The following is a 25,930-nucleotide window of genomic DNA, read 5'->3' on the forward strand; positions in this document are numbered from 1 at the left end:
TTAAATCCGTACAAAATATGAATTTATAAATGTTTGCTTCAGAAGTCAACTTTTACGAAATAAGAGATCAGGACATATGTTGTTCTAAGTAGGATGTATGATTTTCATGATAAATAGAATAACAGACGACTGTCTTTTGATATCAATGTTATCAGGCTCGGCAGATATGGGCAGAAGGGGTTCGGTTCCCTCACCTCTTCCAGCCCATATCAATCTGGACCTGAAAACATTGATATCTAAAGACAGTAGCCTGTTATTCTCTATTCATATACAATAGTTTTATCGCTACATTGCTATTAAGCAATAATTTACGCAACAATACGTAATATTCATAAGTGCAAGGTCAATACTTAAGGACAATAGTGTGCTGACTTTATTTTATTTTTATTATTGTTTTATTTAGTTACATTTTCAAAACGCCATTACACTACGTGATACCTATACCTGTACGCTCTATTGATTATCATCCTGATGTTTGCAAGGTGCTCGCTGAAGGCCGGGGATTCCGTTTTATTATAAACCGAAAACCCTTATCAGAAATGGTAGACGAATGTTTTTATTTTTGATTTATTAGGAAAACAACGATTTTGGACAGAATTCGATGAAAAATACATTGTTAGAACAGTAAATATGCCACATAAAGGTGAATATGGGTTAACGTTTGGTTTTATAAATCCTGACACCACGATGTGTTGGTTAGTCGCTTTAACCGAGAAAGCATTCTTCAAAACATACGGTTACTCTATATAGAGGTCTCTTCGTATTGAATTTATTAAACTCGTTGAATAAAATAATAAAATGCGAGGGTATGCCGAGCATTTTATCAATTTTATTCAACGAATTTAATAAATTGATTGTGGATCTTTTATCACGTGTTAGCTTTTCCTGCCGAAACATCTATAATTCTACTTTCTTTAACTATTATAAACAAGTCGATTTGACCAACGTCTCCTACACTTTCAACGACGTCGACGTCAAAGCTTATTTATTACAGTAGTGTATTATCAATTTTAAGTACTGGCTTTATTTCACTCCCGCAACGTCAATCATGTGATAAATATCTTTTAAACATAAGATCTGTGAAATCAACAGATAATTAGTTAGTATAGATGGATTAACTGTCGTTTATTATAGACAATCTGACATTTATTTTCTTAATGCAACCGACAATGCTTTGTTTCATCGTAATCATTAAAGAATATATTTATTGTAATATTTCGAAATGGTGATACTTGATTTACTAATCATCTGTATTAACGGTATACATGTTCATGTAGAATACTGTTAAAATGCTTACAATAAACTTGAGATATTTGATAAAAATTGTGTCATGTCACAATTCAGTTCTTCATAATAAATTTGATCCAATTAATGATAATAAAAAATATAAAAAGGTCTCAAGTCGGGTTTAGGATTTAATGTACACACTATTTCATGCTTTTGATAACACAGATAAATTGTTTAAATGGTTTAAAAGGCATTTAAGTTTATTTAATTAAACAATGGCCAGCCAAGATTGTTAATTGAGCGTGCCTATCAGATATGATGTTTTTTCGTAGAGTAGGTAGACATCTTTAGTTAACAATTCTTTAGACTTTTTTGTTTTATGCCAATTGATTGTGTATTTTGATGACAATTTACTTCTGAAAGATGTGTGAAATATTTAACCTGCCGTCAATATTAGGCGCAGAAAATTTATCATCCACTTCGACGTCGGATTTTAGCCGTTCTAGTTCTCTTGTCTCAGTTTTCGAAATATTTTTCGTAATAAAAAATTATCTTGTACTTATAATTTTGTTATAGCTAGAGAGCAGAATGTAAATTTGTTTGTTGAAAAAGAAAGAAAGGAATTGGGTTAAACTATTAAAATAGAGAATGGAGAAATTTGTTCTGTTATTTATTCTTGGGTGTTGCATTGTGGGAGTTAACGGACAGATTGGAGTGACAGGTAAAATAAGGTTTTATAGTTTGTGAAGACTTCTTTAATGCCAAACGTATTTGTTTATATTGAAATAAATAAAAACGAATTTTATCTCTTTTGTGGGAGGGGGATACAGATTTCATGTTGTTTTTCTTTAATACTGGAACAATGATCTCTGTCCCTGTATTAGCTTCTTCTCATTTTTTTTATCTTGCCCCTACAGTTATCAAAATAAATTTGTCTGTTACTTGCGGAGAACTAGTAAGTAACTGTAAAGATTAGTACCGTACAAAATTCAGGAAAACTGATTTGGTTAACTGACCGTCGAGAACAGCTCAGTACTGTTTCAAATTAAGGAAAACTGCCTTCTGTATAAAATCTAGGAAAACTGATTAGGTTAACTTATTCCTGTCAAGACTGTGTGATAGATTTAATAGAAAAGTACAGATTACAGCAACACTGATCAGGTTGACTGCCCGTCGAGAACAAATAAGTACTGTACCGAATCAAGGAAGGTTGGTTAGAGAAACTGCTTAGGTCAACTGTCCGCCGTAACATAACTGTAATACATATCTTATTGTGAAAAATGGCACTTAACCCAAAATAAACAAACAAACTGACTTTTGAATCGAAAATATCAGCCCTTATACAAATCGTTACTAAGTTTTAAGATTGCAACACCTTGTTTTAACTTGCATGCAACTGATTATTTCATTAGGAGATGGATGCAGTTTCTGTTCCCTGAAAGCCCCTTTAAAAACTCCTACTTTCAAGTTATGCATACATGTATGAATTTTAGTATTCCGGTGTAAACTATTCATTACACGATTTGGGCTTAAATTGCCAATGTTGAATATCTTATCTAATATGCTTGTCATTTCAGGCTGTACTGCTGGCACACAAGCCAATTGCCCGAATTTCCTACCAAACTCGTACTGTAATTTGGGAACCCTGTTATGTGAGTGTCCAGCGGGCTATGTAGCATCTACTACTAATACAGCATGCGAATACGGTAAAAATACAAAAACTATTTTAATTTCGATTTATATCGTTAAAATGTTACATTTTTGCTTGTTCTTTATGTTAATATTTTGATATAATAATTTTGATAACTTGGGTGTGTATAATTGAGAAAATAAAGAAAAAATATCATCGAAATGCCTTTCAAAAACACTGGATCCCAGAAAGATACAAGCACATAAAAATAGAAATACACAGTATGAGAAAATATATGTTCAAACAGTGTAAAATGTTTAATTATAAACCCAAGCGCTTTCGGCTTAAAAAGACTTTTTTCAAGAGTAGCATAAACCACAACAACAGACGGATTTACGATGCTATTTGATACCCTGATGTTTTACCAGATATTTTGATTTGAATGCGCATGCGTTCTTTACGTGTGACAAAAGGATCGTTCAACAATAAGTAAACCTACATAAAATCATCATTATATTACGAATTGTTTTGCCACAGTCATGAAAGAAGATTTTGATAACATAATTACTTATACAAAATACATTAATTATAGATATAGATACTTACGTTATTAATAATATCTTACCCGAGAAGCTGTCTTTATTCTTACTTTAGTCAGAAAAGAACAAGCATTCCAACATAGGTCACCTTGGTGATCATGACCATAACATTAGACTTGCTCGTATTTTTGAGGATATCATCTAATTTGACCGAATCATAAAAGTAACTTAAGTATGGCGTGTAATGTGTTGCAATATTATATCTTCTATAATTATTGTGTACCTTTATATATTCATTCAATGTCTTAAAATATTTATTGTTAAACAGAAATATTTTTCCAATGTTTCATATATTTTTTCTATCTTTTGAAATATTTATTGTAAAACTAAAAAAAATGCAATCTGACACAATATTTATTCAATGTTTTCAAATTATTTGTTCAATCCTACAAAAATTTTACTCGATGCAACGATAATGATTGTGTTTAAAACGTAAATATTCATTCTATCTGCTTAAAAAAATGATCGAAAGAATTCTGGGTAAATTGCTATTTTGCGGACATCCCTATTCTGCGGTCATGCGGACAAATCTTATTACCTCGATGATAAAACAACTACAAAGTCAAGTACTTTATGATTATCACTGATTTTATCAGTAAACAAAAAACGCTAGAGGATATAGATCATATCATCGATAACAGAAATATACCAAACAACAGCTTCGCCTTGCGGGGCAATATACGCCCGAAAGGTTTTTTAGAGGAGGGATGCAAAATTTAAAGAAGACACATATCTAAAGATTTTTGGCGGGTCATGTGAGCGGTTAGGTGGGGGAGAGGAGAAGAATGTGTATGTGCGGTGCTGGTGACAGGAGACAGTTTACTAAAGAGCTAGAAACTAAATGAAAAATACAGGGTGCGGGGGTGTTTTGGGTTTGGATGTGACATAATACTAAAGGGCAAAAAGCGAAATGAAAAAGGAGGGAAAAAAGAGAAAAAATAATTGGTGGGTCGTGGGGTTGGTTGGGCAGAGGGTGATGGTACAATGTTGATTGGGATGGGGTGTAAATTAAAATAAAGATGCTTTTTGTGGTCCGGGGGATGTATATGCTCTGAACATGGACTATGGTGTGGAGATATTTGACCTTGCCATGCTGTGACATTGTCCATCCTGGTTTCAGCACTCTGCACACCGTCTCATCACCACATACCTACACCCCAAGTTTGAAGTCGATACCTTGAATTGTTAATAAGTTTTCTTATTTCATCTTTAAGCTCAATTTGTGACCTTGATCTTCAGAGCCGGTTTAAGTGCTCTGTATATTGTCTCGTCGCCGCCTAAGAACATGCCAAATTCAAGGTCAATACCTAGCATGGTTATTTAGCTTATCTCCGGACACGAATTATGATTGTCAGTTTTGACCTTTTAACTCAGTTTGTGACCTTTACCTTTCACCTAAAGAGCCAATTGAAGTGCTCTATACATTGTCTCATCGCCATCTACCTATATGGCAAGTTTAAAGTCGAAGGTTATAAAGTTATGCTTCGGACACGAATTATGGCGGACGGACAGACAGACAGACGGACGAATAGACGTACGCACGCACCAGCACATAGGCTAATACGTCCGTTTTTTCCAAAACGGGCATATTAATAAAATGCGCCGCAGTTTTCCGCAGATTGGCCGCAATATAGCAGTTTACCCAGAATTCTTTCGAACAAATATTTTAAGCAGATACAATACATATTTAGGTTTTACACAAAATTATTACTGTCGCGTCGAACAAAAATTTTGTAGGATTTAACAAAAATATTAAATTTGAGAATAAATATTTTGTGATATACAATAAATATTTTTTTATTTTGCAAAAAATTTTTTGTAAGATCGAAAAAATAAATTGAAATATCGAATAAATATTTTGTCGCATTGCTGACCTTTTTAGTTTTACAATTATTATTTCAAAACATAAAAAAAATATGAAAACATTGAAAACATATTTCTGTTTTACAATAAATATTTTAAGACATTGAATATGTAAAGATAGACAATAATTATAGAAGATATAATATTGTAACACATTACACGCCATGCTGAAGCATGTAAGATGTCTTTGATGTGACTTACTTTAATGTCCTTCGGTCATCAATGCCACAATAAATACTCGGATTAATATATCACGTTGCGGAGCTGTTTAGTAAATAAAAAATAAACCTTTCCAACGATGTCTAAAATTTTAGTTAAAATCTATATAAAAAACATTTGGAACTTTAATAGACATTTCCGTTTAAAACGATGCTAAATCAAATCAAAGACTTAAATCACAATTGGAATTTATTTACTTTAGGGAAACACCTAATATATCTCTAATATTCATATTCTGGATCCTTTACATATTCTTAATATAACTGAAATGTACCATGCGCAAAATCATTAACCTTCAATGAAAATAATCGCATTTTTAATACGGAATGAATTGATTCCCTTTTGGGTTTAACTGGATACAAAAATCAAAGGAGAGATTGTGTCCATCTATGTTAAATTTAGAATGGTGGACTTTGGGGACTTTACAGGTATACGTGTTGGTGTGGGGGAGGGGTAGATCAGATGAGTAGATCTGAAACCCCGTCGAAAATCGTTAGTTTTTTTATTTTGCTTTAAATCCATACTTCAGCTACTTTTAATTAAGGTTCTTGTCAAGACTTTTGAAACCACCCCTCTGGTAAATTTTTGATTTAGTTTTTACGCCACATATACATTGGTTTATCATATATTATATACCAAACTATTCGTAATAAGTAGAAGAAACTTTCAAGACAGGTTAAATGTATGGCCTGTAATGTGTTGCAATATTATATCTTCTATAATTATTGTGTATCTTTATATATTCATTCAATGTCTTAAAATATTGATTGTAAAATAGAATTTTCTTTTTCAATGTTTCATATATTTTTCTATCTTTTGAAATATTCATTGTAAAATTAAAAAAAAATTATGCAATCTGACACAATATTTATTCAATGTTTTCAAATTATTTGTTCAATTTTACAAAAAATTTATTTGATGCAAAGATAATAATTGTGTGTAAAACGCAAATATTCATTATATCTGCTTAAAATATTTGTTCGAAAGAATTCTGGGTAAACTGCTATTTTGTGGACAGCCCTATTCTGCGGTCATGCGGTCAAATCTTATTACCTTAAGGAGGGAAGCAAAATTAAAAAAAGACACATATCTAAAGGTTTTTTGGCGGGGCATGTGAGGGATTGAAAGGGGATGGGGAGAAGGGTGTGTGTGTGCGGTACTGGTGACAGGAGACAGTTTACTTAAGAGCTAGAAGCTAAATAGAAAATGCAGGGTGCGGGAGTGTTTGGGGTTTTGATGTGACATAATACTAAAGGGCAAGAAGCTAAATGAAAAAGGGGCAAAAAAGAGAAACAATAATTGTTGGGGCGTGGGATTGGTTTGACAGGGAGTGATGGTACAATGTAGATGGGGATGGTGGTGTAAATGAAAATAAAGATTTTTTTGTGGTCCGGGGGATGTATATGCTCTGGACATGAACTGTGATGGGGAGATTTGACCTTGCTGTGACCTTGTCTACCCTGGTTTCAGCACTCTGCACTTCATCTCATGCCCAAAGTTTGAAGTCGATACATTGAATGGTTAACAAGTTCTTTTTCCGGACAAAAATTAATCTTACAAATTTCATCTTTAAGCTCAGTTTGTGACCTTGATCTTTTATCTTCAGAGCCGGTTTAAGTGCTCTGTATAGTGTATCATCGCCACCAAAGAACATGCCAAATTTGAAGTCAATACCTAGCTATGCTCCGGACACGAAATATGACGGTCAGTTTTGACCTTGACCTTTCAGTGCTGTATACATTGGTTCATAGCCATCTACCTATATGCCAAGTTTAAAGTCAATGGTTTTTAAAGTTATGCTTCGGACGCAAATTATGACGGATGGACAGACAGAAGGACGAACAGACGGACGCACGCACCAGCACATAGGCTAATACGTCTATGTTTTCTAAAACGGGCATATTAATAAAATGCGCCACAGTTTTTCGCAGATATGCCGCAATATAGCAATTTACTAAGAATTCTTTCCAAGGAATATTTCAAGCAGATACAATACATATTTACGTTTTACAAAAAAATATTGCTGTTGCATCGAACAAAAATGTTGTAGGATTGAAAAAAAAAATATTAAATTTTAGAATAAATATTTTGTGATATACATAAAATATTTTTTTTATTTTGCAAAAAAATATTTTGTAGGATCGAATAAATAAATTGAAAATATCGAATAAATATTTTGTCGCATTGCAGTGTTTTTTTAGTTTTACAATTATTATTTCAAAACATAGAAAAAAAATGAAAACATTGAAAACATATTTCTATTTTACAATAAATATTTTAAGACATTGAACAAATATATAAAGATAGACAATAATTATAGAAGATATAATATTGCAAGACATTACACGCAATATATATGTTATTGAACAGCGCATTTTGTCCTGTATCACATGTACTTTGACTGTTCATGTTCTATTTTGAAGAAGATATCAAGCTTCTTTTTCAAAAGTATTTTGTCATTACTTCATTATTATTGTGTGTCTTACATATTTATCCAGTTACACCGGGAGTTGAAAGTGTTACAATGTACATGTAAAAAAAAAATACAAAAGTTGCAGAAGGAAAGTAAAAGTAGAACTGTCAAAATGATCAGTTAAACAGTTTTAATTTCCCGGAGAAACAGGTAAATATGTTAGACACACAATATAAAATGATTTAGAGAAACAATATGTTTGAAAAATAAGTTTGATATTTTCTACAAAATAGAAAGTGGACAATCGAAGTACATGTGCTGTATTTATGACAAAATACATGTTACCAAGCAAGGTGACCTTTACAGAAAGCATTTTTTTAACCCTTCTTAACAGTTCTGTGTTTATATGTTAATAAAATTACGGGACTGCCAGATATGATTTCCAAAATGGAAATTTACCCGAGGAGTGGTTTCAAAGGTGTTTACATGATCCTTAAACTTTTAATTTTAATTATATTATCATAACCATGTAAGCTAATTGCTACAGGCTGTAAGCTCTGTCAGATTAAGATCTATTTTCCTTTGTCTTATTGTAATTTATTGTAATACAGCCTGATGTAGAGTGCGCCTGCGCGAAATTTTACTTCCGTGACTAAGGACCGCACAAGATGTAACTCCACCTTTATGAAATTCCGCTTGTATTATATAGTTCCATCTATAAATGCTAAATGTTATGTAATGTAATTTATTGAAAAACTGCTGTTTAACAATGACTACGAAACATTTTCAGGTTAAAATATTTTACCTTCGTTCGATTTGAAATATTGGATATGTAGTAAAGTAACTCCCAAGAGAGATAAGGGTGGAAAGGTATGGGATTCTGTAAACATTTACATATTTGACAATAATGGTTTTTCATGTCTGCTACTCAATTCTTAAATGTAAAATCGTACAGTTTTTGTATTATGACTCTGCAGAATGTGGCGCTTTGGCAGCACCGGACAATGGAGCAGTAGATACAAGTGCAGGTACCGTTGCTGGTAGTGTTGCAACATTCAGTTGTGTCAGCATGTACAAGCTTTCTGGATCAGCCACGTCAACTTGTGTAGATAGCACTGGCTGGGATAATACAGCAACAACATGTGTTCCAGGTTGGTGTCAGAATAATTTGTACATTTAAGATATTACTAAATAAACAAAAAAGCAGATAGAGGTTGACTCGTTTTTTATTCATCATAACTAAAATTATAATTGAATTGCTGTTAATAAAGTAAATAATAGGATTTGGGTTATTTATGGACGATTTGTGTTAATTACAGTGATGGCTGGATCCCAGCATTACACATTATGTTATATACAATAGTAAAAGGGAACCAGTTGTTTGTTAGAGCAAGTACTCATTGTAAAATGCTATGTACGTATTTGGACCAATCAGAAACAAGTTCTATAAATAGCACCAACCAAAGCTCACTTCTGCTAAGGTATAAATAAATAGATGGATGACAGATAATTCATTCGTGGGGCCTACGTAGCCCAGTGGTTAAAAATCACTTGCCCCTGATCGATGTGGGTTCGAGCCTCACTCGGGGCGTAGAATTTTTCATGTGAGGAAGCCATCCAGCCGGCTTACGGAAGGTGGGTGGTTCTACCCAGGTGCCCGCTCGTGATGAAATAATGCACGGAGGAGCACCTGGGGTCTTCCTCCACCATCAAAGCTGGAAAGTCGCCATATGACCTATAATTGAGTCGGTGCGACGTTAAACCCAACAAAAAAAAATATAATTCATTCTCTATCCAGTAGTTGATGAAGACACATCGGGGATTCAGCTAATAACTTATCCCAGTACTTTGATGAGAAAGTTATTGCAACTACGCTGTCAGGGCGGATAAATTATTAAACAGAAAATATTTCACCTTCATAAACTAAAGAAGAGATGCAGAATTTTAACTAAGTTTTGAGCTATTGAACCAGCGCATATGAGTTTACCTTAACGGTAGTTGAATGCTTTAGTTGATATCAAATATAGGCTGAGCATCGGAAAGCTGAGGCAGAGACACAGGGTTTTGAAATTAAATTTTTTGCGAAAGTAGGAGAGTTCCAGCGTATAGACGAGGTTCATTGCCTTTGGCGAAGTACAGCCAAGGCATCGGGGTTATACCTATACGGTAGTTGAATGCTACTTGTGATAGCATAAAAACGCTGAGTATCCCGGAGTTATGGCAGTCTTATTGAGTTGCAGCTTCAGTTAAGAGGACATAGGCTGAATATCTATGCAATAGGACTCGTATGTTGTTGATTCAAAGACATTGTTTGACGGGAACTTCAACAAAAAGACCAGTCAAGTATAGTATCTCCAGCCTATAGGAGTTTGAGCTGATTTACAGAAGTTGAATTTTGTTAGGTTAAAATATTAATTGATTTGCCTAATACCTGAAATTATTTAGCTCCTAACTGAAATCATTTACACGAATCATTTAGGCAAGGTAGCCAGAAAAAAAAAATATATATGAGATATTTTGTCTCACTAGCTAACGTTTTAACAAAGGACATTCTACATCGTTTATCAGCTAGTCTTCACATAGTCACCTTAGCGATTGGACATCTTCATATATCTTTACATGAAGGTCCTTCATCTGTGAAACTTTCAAACATGTCCTTTCAGTAGTGTTCGAAGAGTTGGTCACACAAGATTTTTCTCTATATTCTGTATAGCAAAATTATCCATTGGTCATAGCTGCAGTAAAAATAATCACAGAAATAAACATTTCTTCATGGTTATTTGCACAACAAGCTTGTTCATCTGTGAAAGTTTGAAGTAAATCAGGCTAATTGTGTAGGAGGACTTGGACACGAGATTTCGGGACATAAAAATCACGGAAAATCTTGTTACAGAAAAGGTTGGAACTATTTTGGTTGTACAACCATACAAGCATAATCTTCGAGAATCAACTATTACCGCTGGAATTTTGGTTATCTGATGGCTGTAAAGAAAATTAGAAACATATTTTTCTTAGTATATATGTAATTTACAGAAATAAACATTAGGCAGTCCTGTAACAAAAGAGCAAAGGACAACTTAATTTTTCAAACAACGATTAAAACAGCCAAAGTTTATTTTTCCGACAATAAAGTATTAACTTTATATTATTAATTTTTTATGAAATCTTTAATTTCCAATTTGTCGTGCTTGTCCTTCGTACTTCACTCTTCTTTGTTTAAATGATCCCGCTTAATTGCACTTAGTTGGTTCACCGCAGAAGTTTCTTAATGTTATTCAAATGTGTCTGCTTGACTGACACGGATTTTGCCAGGGCTTAAACAGACGGCACTTTAACCGAGCCTCTAGATGAATACAGAAATGATATTATGTTTGTAAGTTTGTGACTAAGAGGCGCTGGTGCTTTCTCATGTATAATGTCTGAACTGATAATGTTGTTAAAAACATTCAAGAAAACAATTCAGAATGAGGTAAGATTTAATAAGAACAGTGTAAACAGTCCCTTTTTGTTTAAAAAGGGACTGTTTACCCTCTTCTTATTAAATTACCAGTTACCTCCTCTGACTTTCCGTTATATCAAACTGACATAAAAGGAATGTGAGGGTTATGTTACTAGGTGGATAGCGTTAAGATTCTTCTTAATATAGGTTTAATTACTGTAATTTATTTGAGGGTCTCTTTGGTCGTGAAGCTAAGGTAACGTGCATGATCCAAACAAATTCCTTATCTGTCTTAAACATTATTGGTTGTTTGTGAATTTAGAGCAGTGTTTCCAAAGTCTCACAGATGCAGCTGTCAAACTGTGGACAACTAGTTTAGAGTGTTAAATGATGATGACTGCACTGGCGATGGTTCAAATAGTCTGCTATAAGATAACGCATTAACTGAAGTCAGCTGAAAAACTGATTGTAAATCGACAACCTTTGCAGGAGCCCCTGATTGAGCTGAAATAAAGCTTTTACAAACCTATTTCTCTTACAGCTGAATTAGGCGATTCCTGTGCAACAAACATATTTCAGTGTAATAACATAGTTAATGGGCAATGTCTGGCATTCTCAACATGTGAATGTCAAGCTGGTTACGAAGATGATGGTACTGGATACGCATGTACAGGTGATTATTTTAATTCCTTCCTCTTTTCTGGATGCACGTTTTTTTCAGTTGTCAATTCATTTATAGTTAGGTCAGTGCCTACCGACATATTCTATAGGTTAACCTGAAACTGACAAGCGAAAAAATTAACATGTTCATCTTAAAAGCGTCAGCTAGTCATAAGGTGTTCTTTTAATTCAGTAAGTTAACAATAGTGTTCCGTTTAAACTCATATAGTAGTCATTTAGGAACACATAGCAGTTCAGCAGATTAATATCAACGCGTTTATTATTTATAACTGATGACAATGAACATACCGTTCCTATTATGATCTTGATAGCTAATACTTTCTGAATTAATTATTGTATCACTTATATTAAATAATCAACCTGTTTATATTTATGTGCTCATCTTTCAAATTTTCTTAAATGACTAGTATTTACAGAGGTAGAAGACAGTGCAATACAAATGAACAACATTACAATATTCATAATAAAATTGATATTGTTTTATAGAGATAGATGAATGCGCATCCAATCCGTGTGAAAACGGAGGTACATGTGTGGATGCATTAAACTCCTACTCTTGTAACTGTGTTGCTGGTTATATGGACACAAATTGTGAGACAGGTAAGAACTTTCACCTTAAGTAATTAATCTTACACTGAAACACCAAGGTATCTAATTCATTCCATGAAAACAAATCTCCAACCGAGGATAGACATGATTTGTTTTAGTTTAAAGTCAACCCACTTTATATCATTGAAATGTTACAGAATTTGATGTTGATGATGACCCTAGATACCCTTCCAGGACTTATTTCAGACACGGTATAGGAGCAAAGACCTTGTATAATATAGCTTTATGTCTTCTATACAAGAAAGCGGGTCATGTGATAACGTAAAAATGAAAGCACTTTATAGAGGAACATATTATGTCTCGTTTTAAATACATGTATTTAATTACGATAAGTAATTTACGACGTTTCATGTTTTGTTTCAGATATTAACGAGTGTGCTGGGAACCCGTGCCAGAATGGAGGGACCTGTACAGATGGGATCAACAGTTACACCTGTGCATGTGTGGCTGGTTTTGATGGAAATGACTGTGAAAACAGTAAGTGCTATCTTGGCACCTTGACTTGTCATTATTATTATTATTATCATACCAGATTTTATATAGCGCGCTTTACATATAGCAAACGCAGCCACACAGGGCGCAAAATTCATCCTCTACTAGTACAAACACAGAGCGATCTGACCATGGGGACAAAGTGTGATAAAACCCCCAGAACAGACAGAGAGAACAGAGAGAGATACAGACCTGCCCGGCTAACTTAGCATAGCCCTTTGCGAATAGACAGTCTGGTTCTTTAACGTGTCTGGTGTATAGCACCGATACACGCGAAGCCGTCTTTCCTGGGAAGTACCAGTACAGGCCTCTTAGTCAGGTGGGAGACACTCAAGAGCATCTCAGAAATTACCAGTTCCTGGACCGGGATTCGAACCCCGGACCTCTGGATTGGCAGTCAAGCGTTTTTGGATTGGCAGTCAAGCGTTTTACCACTAGACCACCGGCCCACCCACTTGTGATTGAAATTTATATTCACAATAGACTATGAATTCAACCCACTATCATATGACGTTTCGTTTTTTTTCCTGCAGTAGACCGTCAATTTAAAATGCCACAAAACATTCTATACTAATTTTTCTATCTATCAAGCTGAAAGCTGTAAATGTTTACTGAAACATCGTATATCACTTCCAACTGAATTAACAGGATTTGTAAGTTTAACCTTTAGCCTGCTGGGAGCAAGTGATTCTGCCTCTAGATCCGTGTTAGAATGGAACTGTCTGCATTGATGCTGTCAGTATATACATCCGCTGGCTGTGAAATTAGATGTACTGGTGGAACTTAAATGTTGACAGATAGTCCAAGATCCTTGTCAGACTGAAGCTGACCGGACTGCATTGATGGTTTCAGTACTTTTACTATATCTTTACTCTTTATCACTGGGTGTATTGCTGGAATTTAGAAACTGTTTTAAGATTATCTAAGACATAAATGAGTATTTTAAACTCCCCTTCAGACTAGGATCTCCGCATGAATGGTGTCTATATATTCTTGTATCACTGGATACTAAGTTTACTGATGGAACATAATTGCTGTTTTCATGATTATTTCAGATATAAACGAATGTAGCTCGAATCCATGCCAGAATGGGGGTACTTGTCTCGATGGTACAAATGCATATCTTTGCTCTTGCGTAGCTGGATATATGGGCACCAATTGTGAAACAAGTAAGTGTTTAATATTATTCTGTTTGTTCTGCTTGTGCTGTGACCATGCAATGTTACTTCCCCTTGCACTTAATTGTATGTCAAGCTGTATACATTTCAAACTGGAAGTCTCAAATGTTGTGTAAATCAAACTTTGATAGTTGAATATCACATTTGTCATATTTTAGTATACTATTTAATGAATAGGTGTGGGCATCAGATAACGCGATTTGGCTCAAGGATGGTAAATTACTGGTAAAGTCACAACTAAAATGTAAGGGAATTTTGTTGTTATTTGCGCACTAACAAATATTTCCTGAGACCTGTTGGTCTTATGTCATAAGCGAAAGTTACAATATCAGCTGAAAAGACCCTCTGATCAAAAGATAAGGGTGGCTTTTGTACATGTGCACTTTTCCTTACGATACATTCTTTTGGTTGTTTACGTTAGAACTTTCAAAAGTAGATAGTACTGTAAGCAGATGACCTTTTAAGATTTTGCAGATGGTAGTTATATTGAGCTAGATTTGGAATTGTTACCGCCCATAACTAGAGAACTTACTTGTGCACTTTTTATTCCTCCATTCTTTTGGTGTCACTATGTCAAACACCAAGGTTACGGAGGTCTTAAAAGTCAAAAGTAAGATGTTTACAGACAAAGAACAGTTAAGACAAGCAAATGCAACAAGTGTGTGAATCAATAGATTAAAATTCATGTTTTCAATGACACTGATACTGAACACTATTTTAATTGACGATTATGGAATTTTATAATGTCACATAACTTGACATACGTCTTTTCAGACATAAATGAATGTGACCCAAATCTTTGCCAGAATGGAGCAACTTGTGTAGACGGTATCAATCAATACACGTGTACCTGCGTAGCCGGATATGATGGCAACAACTGTGAAAACAGTAAGCTGTTATTCAGCAGTCTAGTTAAACCCTTACTTACAAAAATGATAAAAAAAAAAAAATAAAGAAACATATATCAAATTTCTAAGAAGATTGTTTCAAGCAAAGATTGTAGCTAAGCAAAAATAAAAAGCATACGTAATTTAATATTAGATTCACATTTTCTGTGGTAAGGTCTTCTCTTAAAGTATGTGTAGATGATTTCATTGATACCATACATCTTTCTACAGGACCCGAGGGTGAAACTTTATATTTCTATTCTAAAACATTTATATATCGTAAAACGTTTGACAGTGTTTTTCTTCATTTTGAAAATATACATCCATTGTGTGTCATTTAATATGTTACAAAATGCAAATTTTACTTTATTCTATTGCTGAATCCTTATGAAACTTTCAAAATATCTTAAATAGCATAAAGGGAACATAGGTTGTATAAATTTATGAAAATATATGTTACTATTTTAGCAAATTGATATGAATCAAGACATCTTCAACATGTTTAAAGTTCTTTCTAACACTGTTCAATAAATTTAAAGTCGTAAATAGATATCGCTGAATAAAGGCAGAATAAAAACGATCTGATTTATTGCGTCTGACATTAAGCTTACGTGACCCGAACCAATTACATTTTTGTAAGTAACCAGAATATGAGTAGAGTTTACTTTATGCTACGCTGTCGGAATGTTGAATACAATAATAAAATACAAGGCTATTCCGAGCATCGTATCATTTTTATTCAAATGAGTTATATATATTAAATGCAATGTGTTATTAATAACTTGTTGGCTTTTCGACTCTGAAACATCTATTGTTTGTCTTTCTCCTACACGTGTAGCGACGTCAACGCCAAAGCGTTATTATTCCACTGTTGTCATACCAAAATTAGTAATGGTTTTATTTCACTTCCACGATATCAAACATATGATAGATGTAATTGATATTTTAACATGACTTTCTTAGTTGTTTATGACGAACAACTTTTTCTTATAAAGCTATAATTATTTTCGTTCGGAGAGAACAAATTCATATACACAGTGTTTGATATTTAATGTAAACTTAATAAACAAAAATATGAAAACCCGGTATAAGTTATTTGTAAAAACGTGAATGCTGATTTTGTTCCTCGTCTCAGCATCGTTTCTTCTTTTAATATAAGGCATTTCCTTTGGTGTTTACTAGGACTTTTGCGATTTCAATATTTTAGTCTTTTCTAACCAAAGGACAGTTTAGTCTTTTCTAACCAAAGGACAGTTGTAAAAAATACGATTATAACAGAGTTCGAGACTTTCTTTACACGAAATATTAATAAAAGAACACTGAACACGTCACCAAATTTTGTTTTCTTATTTGTTCAGCATGCTGTAATCTTTTGTTTTCTAGACATCGACGAATGTGTTGGAAATGCATGTACCAATGGTGCAACTTGTGTTGATGGTATTAATCAGTACACATGTAACTGTGTCGCTGGTTATGATGGAGAATTCTGCGGGAACAGTAAGTGAACTGAAAATCTAGGAACATTTTGTAGATAGCATTAATGTGTTCCTCATTCATTTACAGTCAACCTTTTGTTGAAGACCACCTCTAAACAGAGACCACCTGGCTCTAATGACCACATGTTTTGTTTCCAATTTCAGTTGGAATTTAGCCTTGCAGTTTTGGTAAAATTGAATTTCAATCTCAAACTCAGCTGAGACCGAAAAATATTTTGTGAAGACGGGGTCTGTATATATGCTTCAACTATACATTGTCCATTTCGTTTAGAATAAAAAGCAGTATGTTTTTTTCACAGATTTTTATTATGTTTATAATAACTATAACATTTTCCTCTGAAAAATTAATATGTTTGCCTCTACGAACTTGAGCATTGACAAAGTATATATCATGAAAGCCAAAATGTATTATTCCCTTGCAGCGCTCTAGGAAGCATGTCCTATTTGTCACTAACAATTGGGAATATGTATTAAAAAAGCAAAGATGGTTGTAGTGTAAAATTCCAAAATGAAAATCCTTTTAAACAGAGGTTACTTAACACACTACCCGAACCTCAGTCAAACAAATATTACACATATAAGTAGCTAAATAGGTGCTGGGGAAATTTAAATATGGGTGTTACAGTTTTCTTGAAGGGATGGAAATAAAAATATGAGTTTCTGTTTCGCTGACTTTAGCTAGGCAAGAGATATCGATTTGTCCTACGGTTTCTATGATTAAAATGTTGACAAGAGATGAAAACAGGTGAAATGGATTTTATGATATGAATTTAGACAAGAGATAAAATAGATGCTTAGAGGAAAAATCGGTGCCAGACTTTCACTGTTTTGAACTTAGACAAAATATGATAAAAATGGAATTAGGGTTTCAGTTATGCGAATTTAGCCAAAAGATAAAATGGCAGCTAGGGTTCCATTGATTTGAATTTAGACATGAGATAAAATATAAAATTGAAAGATAGGATTTTAATGATAACAATGGATGAAAGTGTTTCTCAAATTTGAATTTTACGTTCATTTTATTTAGTCTTCCATACTAATTTCAGACATTGATGAGTGTGCATCACATGCTTGCCAGAATAGTGCTACGTGTGTAGATGGTATCAATGCATACACATGTGTTTGTCCATCGGGGTACGACGGAGAATTTTGTAACAACAGTAAGACTTATTGCTTTGATTTGGTCACGTTGCATCTGACTTACTAGTATGCCAATAGATACCTGTAACTGTTGTCATAAAGAACGTTTTGGATATTATGTTTAAATATGAGAAACATGTGATCTATACACCAACATTTGTACGATTTTAGATGACCATTAAACAGTAATATCCTTTTCGCACATTTTCTGGTTTTAAATAATTATTCTACCGGAAGTCCTGCTGTAGGAAGACAATTATTCTTTATTACTTACCTATTAGTTTTGTTTCTGACTCCTTGGTAACACTTTATTGACCATGAGATATTATGTATTGCTCTTCAATTTAGCGTAACATCTTTTTGACGTTACATAACACGTGTTTACTTGCGTATTTTAAAACAAGCATAACACCGAAACGTTGGTATAAAACTGTAAAAGTATTGTTAGACTCATGTTGATACTGTAGAAGCCAAATACTTTCAGAAAAAAGATGATAACTTAACAACTGACCGCCGATTTTTAATTATTTTAAAACAGTTGAATACTATTAGCAAATCGAACTTGTCATTCTAGAGAAAATTACTTTCATCAAGCAGCTTTCTTACAAAGAATAAGATGGCGTAAAAATTCTTGTTTCCGGTTTCCCGACCTACCCTAAATTTTTAGCTCGACCCTAAATGTTTTTATGACATTGGAGAATTTTTTTCAACTTTTTAACAAAAAGTTTCAAAACTGCACTTTTTATGCTTTAAACACGATCAGTGAGGTTAGAAATCAACTTACTGATGCTATAAAGACATAACCCATAACACTCTTATTTGTATTCATTTATAATAAATAATTTCCGAAAAATCCCAATTAATGAAAAAAAAAAAATACCGACCTACCTACTTTGTTACCGGAAACAAACACTTATTTTACGCCAAACAGAAATATTGCTTGTCATGTAGCTGATAAATTAAAAATTGTGTTTTAAGATAAATCTTCAAATGCATCAGGTATTACTGAGTTCACAGTTTTCACAGATTTAGTTGCATGTTTTGCATTTTTGTATCCATGCATGTTGATCAAGGACATTAACTTTGAATAAATAGTCATTTCTTAATTCAATGTGTTTAATGTGTATGCATGTGTTTTGCACAATGTTGTTTTTACATTATTTACATTATATGATGTTTCTTCTTACTTTGTTGTCTGCATTTTAATTGTTACTTACTTAACGTTTTTTTAGTTCAGACGATCGTTTTCATTATGTCATACTGTAGTCATAGCCTCTACTCCGTCTAAACAGCTGGTCAAATGCCGTTTGGCGGCTCTGACTGAGGCCTGATAGAGGTAGCCGAATTCGGAGCTCTATGTATAGATCTAGTCATACTGATGTTATATATACTAGTGTCCTGTTGAAAAGGGACATTGAATTTAAACAGTACTTTCACTATTTTTTAAGATATTGTCAAAAAACAAGTGTTGATTAGAAGATTGGTTAAGTGTATTTAGTAGCTACATGTCAAATAATGAAGTAAGGGAATATATATTGCGTCCTGCACTGTGACTGATTACTAAGAATGTTGCGGAAATTAATGTATGAAGATTGATTCTTTAGATATTGACGAATGTGCCCAAGATCCCTGTATTAATGGGGGAACATGTATTGATGAAGTCAATGATTACACGTGTAACTGCGTCACGGGATATACCGACAAAACATGTGCAACAAGTAAGTCTTTATCTTGATCAAAAATATCATTTGAAAATCGCAGCAAAATGTTATCTGATAAATAGGATATTATATTAGCAGTTTTGACCTTTAATGGACTACCGAGAAAATTTGAAATTTGTGTAAATTCTAATTGTATTTTGTAAATCCTTATATTTACTGTCATCTTGCATACTTCCGACAAGACCATGTATGTAATATCTTAAACAAATAAACTTTAAATATTCTAGTCAGTGATGTAATCGATTATAAAAAATCATAACATGTTTTTTTCTTTCAATGTATTGAATTTGACGCCATATGCCGTTTGACGTCACTACCATCTGACGTTCTACTGTTGTCACGAGACGTGGACGTGCTATTTCGTTGAAGTTGACTGAGGTCAGAAACGACAACTCTGTGAAAGAGATTTTTCATTCATTTCAGATATTGATGACTGTGCAGCCAATCCTTGCCAGAATGGTGCCACGTGTTTAGATGATGTCAATGACTACTCTTGCGTATGTGTAGCTGGATATACTGATAAAAATTGCGACACTGGTGAGCCTAGCCATGGACAATTTTGCAAAATTGAGATTTTACCCAATCTGTGCATGTGTTACAGTTTTATCATTCATTTTCTTACAACAGAAAATAATAAATGTGTAAACAATGCCAGTTATAACAGCTATTCATACCCAAATAATGTGAAAATAACCATGTTTTAAATATTAGAGTTTTGCTCTTTGAATGTGGCTTTTTCTGTTGGACTTTTGCCTTGTTTAATGCATACTAGTAGGCATTCTTTTCATAGTTTAAATGTATTGTTTTCAGACATTGATGAGTGTGCCAATCATATATGCCAGAATGGAGCTACATGTGTAGACAACATTGACGAATATACATGTTTATGTGCCCCCGGATATGAAGGAACTTACTGTGTTGATGGTAACGTAAATTGCTTTACTTCGTTTGAAGCGTTTTGTCTATTGCATACACTTTAGAGAAACGCATTGTCTATGACACAATTTTCACTGAACAGGCTCGTTTTCACTGTGATACAATTATTATTGAGATATGACTTAGATGACAGTGATGAGAAAAATATAATCATAACTATAGAATTTTGTTTGTTGAGAAACATTTTGGTTTTGACATGGTAAACCTTTCGAGTATGACACTGTTGTAAGCGCATATCAACTTTAACTCAACTATTCGAAGAAAAACTAGAGCTATTGGACGCTTCCCGATTTGGTTGACACTTCACACATTTGTTCACTGTATTGATCTGATCTACAGTGCATAGGTTTCATAATTCATTCAGTTGACAAGGCTTTGAATGGTCGATTGTTCCTGTCATCCGACAACTCTTGTTGTGTATGCCAGTCGTACATGAGAAGCATGACTCAGGTACAGTCAATAAGAAACTTTTTTCTGTGGTAAAGTTGTTACTTAAGTATGGCAAAGTTCAGAAATGATCTTTGTGTAACGTTCCTTACTATCAAACAATTTTGTCAGTGACACATTCTAAACTGAGGAGACACATTTTGTCTTTCATTTAGTGTATATCACAAGCGTAGCTGTGGAGAAACATTTTGTCTACGAGGGATTAGATTTTTGTTATGTCAGTGCCACTGATAATTGATATGCAACTATATTTCTATTACGCAGCTCTAACTGAAGAGAAACCGTTTTTTCTTTGACCATAAACTATCTATCTATAGCAAATACTTAGTGATGTTTTCTGAATAAAAATGTATGTCGTAACATGTTGTATCAATGACACTTTAACTTGTTTTTTAAGCAAGAGTTTGTTCAGCCAGTGTTTGAGGTGACAAGTGTTTTGCTGTAGTTTTATGTGACGATACTTTTCACGTAAGTGTAACTAATTTTTCATCGGTGAAAATGTAATAAAGCAAGCTTATATAAACTAAGGCAAGCTTACATAAATTAAGACATACGCATGAAAATGATATATTTCTTATCATACAGATATTGATGAATGTGAAAATCACAATTGTCAGAACGGCGCAGTATGTATAGATGGGATCGATGGATACACGTGTGATTGTGTAAATGGTTATGACGGAACATTTTGTCAGAACAGTAAGTACAAGATAGTTCTGATTATTTTTGCGAAAAGTAAAACGTATTGTGGAATACGCTCATGCACATATTAATAAATTCCTAACTCTTCAATGTTACAGATAAACAAACACTTTGTCAGGTAACTTACTAATTGTACTGATATGTGAAGGTGTTATTGCCTGATGAAAACTATTCTCCTGCATTAATTAAACGTTGGTGTCATGTGTATACGTTTTCTTTAACCGACCGATTCTCACATTTTTGCAGATATAAATGAATGTGCTAGTCATAGTTGTTTGAATGGTGCCACATGTGTAGACGGTATCGATGGGTATACATGCAGTTGTGTAGACGGCTATACAGGGGAATTCTGTGCTACAGGTGAGTAGAAATTTATTTCTTTGACGCTTCTTTGTGTAAGAGAGGCTTCTGTCTAAAATAGCAAACTTCTTTGTTATACAGCATCTAAGTGTTGTACACAAGTTTTTCAAATAAACCTGTTTTACCTGTATCAGACATTGTTTCAAAGACCTTTTTAAATATGTTTTTCAGACATTGATGAATGTATCTCACATGCCTGTGTAAATGGAGCAACATGTGTAGATGCTATCAATCTATACACATGTGACTGTGTAACTGGATATACCGGAACATTCTGTGAAACAAGTAAGTCAAATTATGATGAAATTATGAAATTAAGAAGACAGTAGGACCACATATATACGGGTTATAGTAGAATTTACATTAAAACAAGAAGGTAAAAAATCTGATACATGTGTATGTAAAGTCAGTGCAGTAACCGCGTATACACTGTACGAGAAACATCCAAATTCATGATTTATACATCACTTTAAAAGTCTAGGAAACTCGGCCTTTACAAAAATTTAAACAGAAATAAAATGTTTTAGTAAAATGTAAATACATCCGCCAATGGTTATAAACATCTTTCTTCTGATATCTAATTTCCCCTAACAAAATAGTGACAAATAAGGTTTTTATACAATGTTTTGAGGCATAAAAATGTGAATAATGTTTTCAAAATTTGCCATTGATAGAGGTTCTATCTAAAATTGATACCAGTTTCAAGCCTTTCAAAATGAAACCAGCAAGGTTGAGGTAAGGGACAGTTTTATTGAAAAATATAAGTATCAGTTCATCTGGTAAACTGTGATGCAAGGATTCACAACTTTCTTATGTGTAAACTTGTCATTTCAGACATTGACGAGTGTGACCCAGATCCGTGCCAAAATGGAGCTACTTGCGTAGATAATGTAAATGATTACACATGTAACTGTGTGGATGGTTACACCGACAAAAATTGCCAGACTAGTAAGTAACACACAGAACAACACAATGCAATTCAAGCATCAAAGTCAGTGTCATATTTACATTTCAAATACTTAAATCAAACAGCGAACGCTACGAAGCAACATAATAGCAGACTCGGTTTGAATTAGTCTGTTCATAAGAGGTATTGAAATGTGCGACACATCTCTCACTACTCACAACCCTAGCACAAACTTAAAACGGAAGTTTGTTAAATATAACATTAGATTGACTTCAAGATTTCAAAGTGTCGCAAAAAAATAGCAAAACTTATAATACGATCTAGAAGAAAACTCCTTGATAGTATAGACGCATCGAGCAAAATAATAGTAGACTGGGTGTGATTGAGCCTGTTCGTGCAAAATAATGAAATGTGCATCCCCTTACGCCCACAAGCACGTACTACAGAGTAAAATCTAATATATTAGCGTATCATGAAGCCCCAGTCTTACAGGAACAATTATGATTTGCCACTTTTGTGTAGTATCAGTCAAGCTGTTAAAAAGAAGAACAACAAAATATTACTTTTGCTTTAAATCAGGAAAATAATGCGGTTTTTTGCGTCTTGCTACATGTCCTTTCATTTTTGTTGTATGACACACCTTGATACATATTCTTGTTTTTGTAGTCTGTATGTGTATTTCTGTTATTTTCGTGTTGTTTGGACTAGAATGTAAAATATCTTTTAATTATTATGTGTCATAGTTGTATATCGTTAGTAAATGTTAAACACGCTATTTGTTTGATATTTCAACAGTGTATGTATCCCTTTAACTTCGGTTGAGTTATCATGCTTAGCTGCTGACGAGTTACTAGCACGGGTAGAAGAACACCGCACATATATAAGAAATACTGCACGTATATCATGGTGAACAGTGACTGGGTGTTTCTCTTTTGACGTGATGTTTGTTTTTGTCTGTGCATGTTTTCGAATATGATACAGTTTTTGCATGAGTTATATTTTTGAGGTGTCATTTATATTCATGTTCAGTTGGAGACTTACTTCAAGAGTTTGACCCATCTTGAGTTTTAAGTAAAGTACCTGTGCATTTAACTGAGTATTTTGACTTTGCTTTTTATTACATTTGTTTAGCACATTTTACCATAAAAATATTTTATTGAAAAATATCAAATATATTGTTCATTGATTCAAAACAACAAATTGCTTAAATTTGGTTTAGACCATTGGAAAAAAATATGAAATGGCAAGACAAAAAGTTTGTCTTACATGTAAGATAGAAATAATTTTCACTCGTGAAAACAAGGTCTTACACCTTCAGAAATAATCCAGAGAAAGGTACAGATACATATAACACATTGAAGTTAAATATATAGCAAAAATCAGATATGTCAATTTTATGGTCAAAGTGAAATTTCCCTATGTAAAATTCTTATCTAACTTAATGAAAACATTTGTTAAAACTTGTTCTATAGACATGAAAATATGGCTTTTATTCTAGTACAGATAATTCGAAAGTTTTTTTAGCAACATTTAAAACTAAATTCAAAAACCTTTAAATGTCCAAAATAGCAGATATTTACAGTTAAAAATACTCTATCGAATTATGATAAATTCAAAACTAACAACCGTAATCCGAAAAAAAGAAGAAGTTTATTTTCCCACTTTTTGAGTTCTTTAGAAAGAATCATATTGTCTTATATATGAGAATAAATCAAGGACAAACCTTGTAGCAGAAAAGATGGATCAGACTTTAGTTTGCAGGATAAATTTGGAATTATTTTCTTTTATGTTTACGAGCAAATGTACTCTTATAACGTCATATTTAGTCGTGTTAATTTATAATAATATTACTGTACATGCGTTTTGAATTAATCATTGTAAAATTTTGCATATTTCAGATATAGATGAGTGTGATCCAGATCCTTGCCAGAATGGAGCTACTTGTGTGGATAATGTCAATGATTACACGTGTAATTGTGTTGCCGGATATGAAGGAAAGAACTGCGGCACAAGTACGTATACTGTCCATATGATGGGGCTAATTGTGTTGATGATGTAAATGTTGTGTTTTGAAATACCTATTAGTTACAGTTGTGTCACACTGGAGTTAATGTATCGTAAATACATCAAATTCCAATCTTTCAATCAGATGCAAGACACTTCCATTATGGAAACATATATCCACAACACAGTGAAAATTGTGTTGTTGGTTTCTGCTTTTGGTTTATTTTTGTTATATCAGTTTAACATTTTAGGTTAATAACCATATAATTCATGCGGCATATGTTAATCTTAAACTGTATCCGTACATATAAATGAATGTAAATTGCAATTGTTACAAAAACTTGTATAGTATAAGTGTAAACGGTTTCTCTTTAAAGAACTGATAAATATGCTTTTGACCAGTCAGTATGGTCGGTATCAATGTGTATTCGTGTAACTCCTAATATATCCTTTACTGCTGATTTGTTGAAAACATTTATGTAAATAATATTTACTTCGTATCTTATGAAAGAGAGGCTAATAATTGCCTTCATATGACACATATGAACAAACAATCAATACGTATGTAGGGAATGTTTGTCTGGAAACAGCAGAGGTCCATTTACTCCTTATTGGTGTATAGTTATTGTGTATCTGAAATATATTTAGACATTGTTTGAATTATGTTGTGATACTTCCTTTGTATATGTATAGATGGGGTCAAATTGTTTAATTACTGCTGACTTTGGTTGGATGCTATATATTTGTTTCGTGGATAAATATTGTGCATACGTCGATGAATTAGTAATGAATTCTGATATTTCTGTATAATGTGTGTAAATGGTATCATTTTCAGACATTGATGAGTGTGATTCTGATCCATGCCAAAATGGCGGCACATGTACTGATGAAGTCAACCAGTATACTTGTACCTGTGTACCTGGGTACAATGGGGATGAATGCGAGAATAGTAAGTTTAATAAAGACCAACTTTTGTTTAG

At 33.4% G+C, this 25,930-nt stretch overlaps 1 protein-coding gene across 5 annotated transcripts in view; it reads left to right on the top strand.

Moving 5' to 3' along the window:
- Nucleotides 1-1,690: 1,690 nt before the first annotated feature.
- LOC123552317 (neurogenic locus notch homolog protein 1-like) overlaps nucleotides 1,691-25,930 on the top strand; it is a 73,406-nt gene continuing 49,166 nt past the window's right edge. For 4 of the 5 annotated variants that reach the window (XM_053541825.1, XM_053541827.1, XM_053541826.1 and 1 more), the window contains exons 1-19: nucleotides 1,691-1,948; nucleotides 2,805-2,933; nucleotides 8,929-9,102; nucleotides 11,932-12,063; nucleotides 12,558-12,671; nucleotides 13,044-13,157; nucleotides 14,228-14,341; nucleotides 15,125-15,238; nucleotides 16,621-16,734; nucleotides 17,780-17,893; nucleotides 19,478-19,591; nucleotides 20,018-20,131; nucleotides 20,405-20,518; nucleotides 21,563-21,676; nucleotides 21,926-22,039; nucleotides 22,211-22,324; nucleotides 22,874-22,987; nucleotides 24,845-24,958; nucleotides 25,786-25,899. In XM_053541825.1, the coding sequence (XP_053397800.1) occupies nucleotides 1,876-1,948; nucleotides 2,805-2,933; nucleotides 8,929-9,102; nucleotides 11,932-12,063; nucleotides 12,558-12,671; nucleotides 13,044-13,157; nucleotides 14,228-14,341; nucleotides 15,125-15,238; nucleotides 16,621-16,734; nucleotides 17,780-17,893; nucleotides 19,478-19,591; nucleotides 20,018-20,131; nucleotides 20,405-20,518; nucleotides 21,563-21,676; nucleotides 21,926-22,039; nucleotides 22,211-22,324; nucleotides 22,874-22,987; nucleotides 24,845-24,958; nucleotides 25,786-25,899 (2,218 nt within the window). In that variant the 5' untranslated portion in view covers nucleotides 1,691-1,875. The remainder of the gene's footprint in view (nucleotides 1,949-2,804; nucleotides 2,934-8,928; nucleotides 9,103-11,931; nucleotides 12,064-12,557; nucleotides 12,672-13,043; nucleotides 13,158-14,227; nucleotides 14,342-15,124; nucleotides 15,239-16,620; nucleotides 16,735-17,779; nucleotides 17,894-19,477; nucleotides 19,592-20,017; nucleotides 20,132-20,404; nucleotides 20,519-21,562; nucleotides 21,677-21,925; nucleotides 22,040-22,210; nucleotides 22,325-22,873; nucleotides 22,988-24,844; nucleotides 24,959-25,785; nucleotides 25,900-25,930) is intronic. The other variant, XM_053541828.1, reaches the window with a different exon arrangement.

This window comes from Mercenaria mercenaria, chromosome 4 (assembly GCF_021730395.1).
Source record: "Mercenaria mercenaria strain notata chromosome 4, MADL_Memer_1, whole genome shotgun sequence".
In the NCBI taxonomy this organism is placed as follows: Eukaryota; Metazoa; Mollusca; class Bivalvia; order Venerida; family Veneridae; genus Mercenaria; species Mercenaria mercenaria.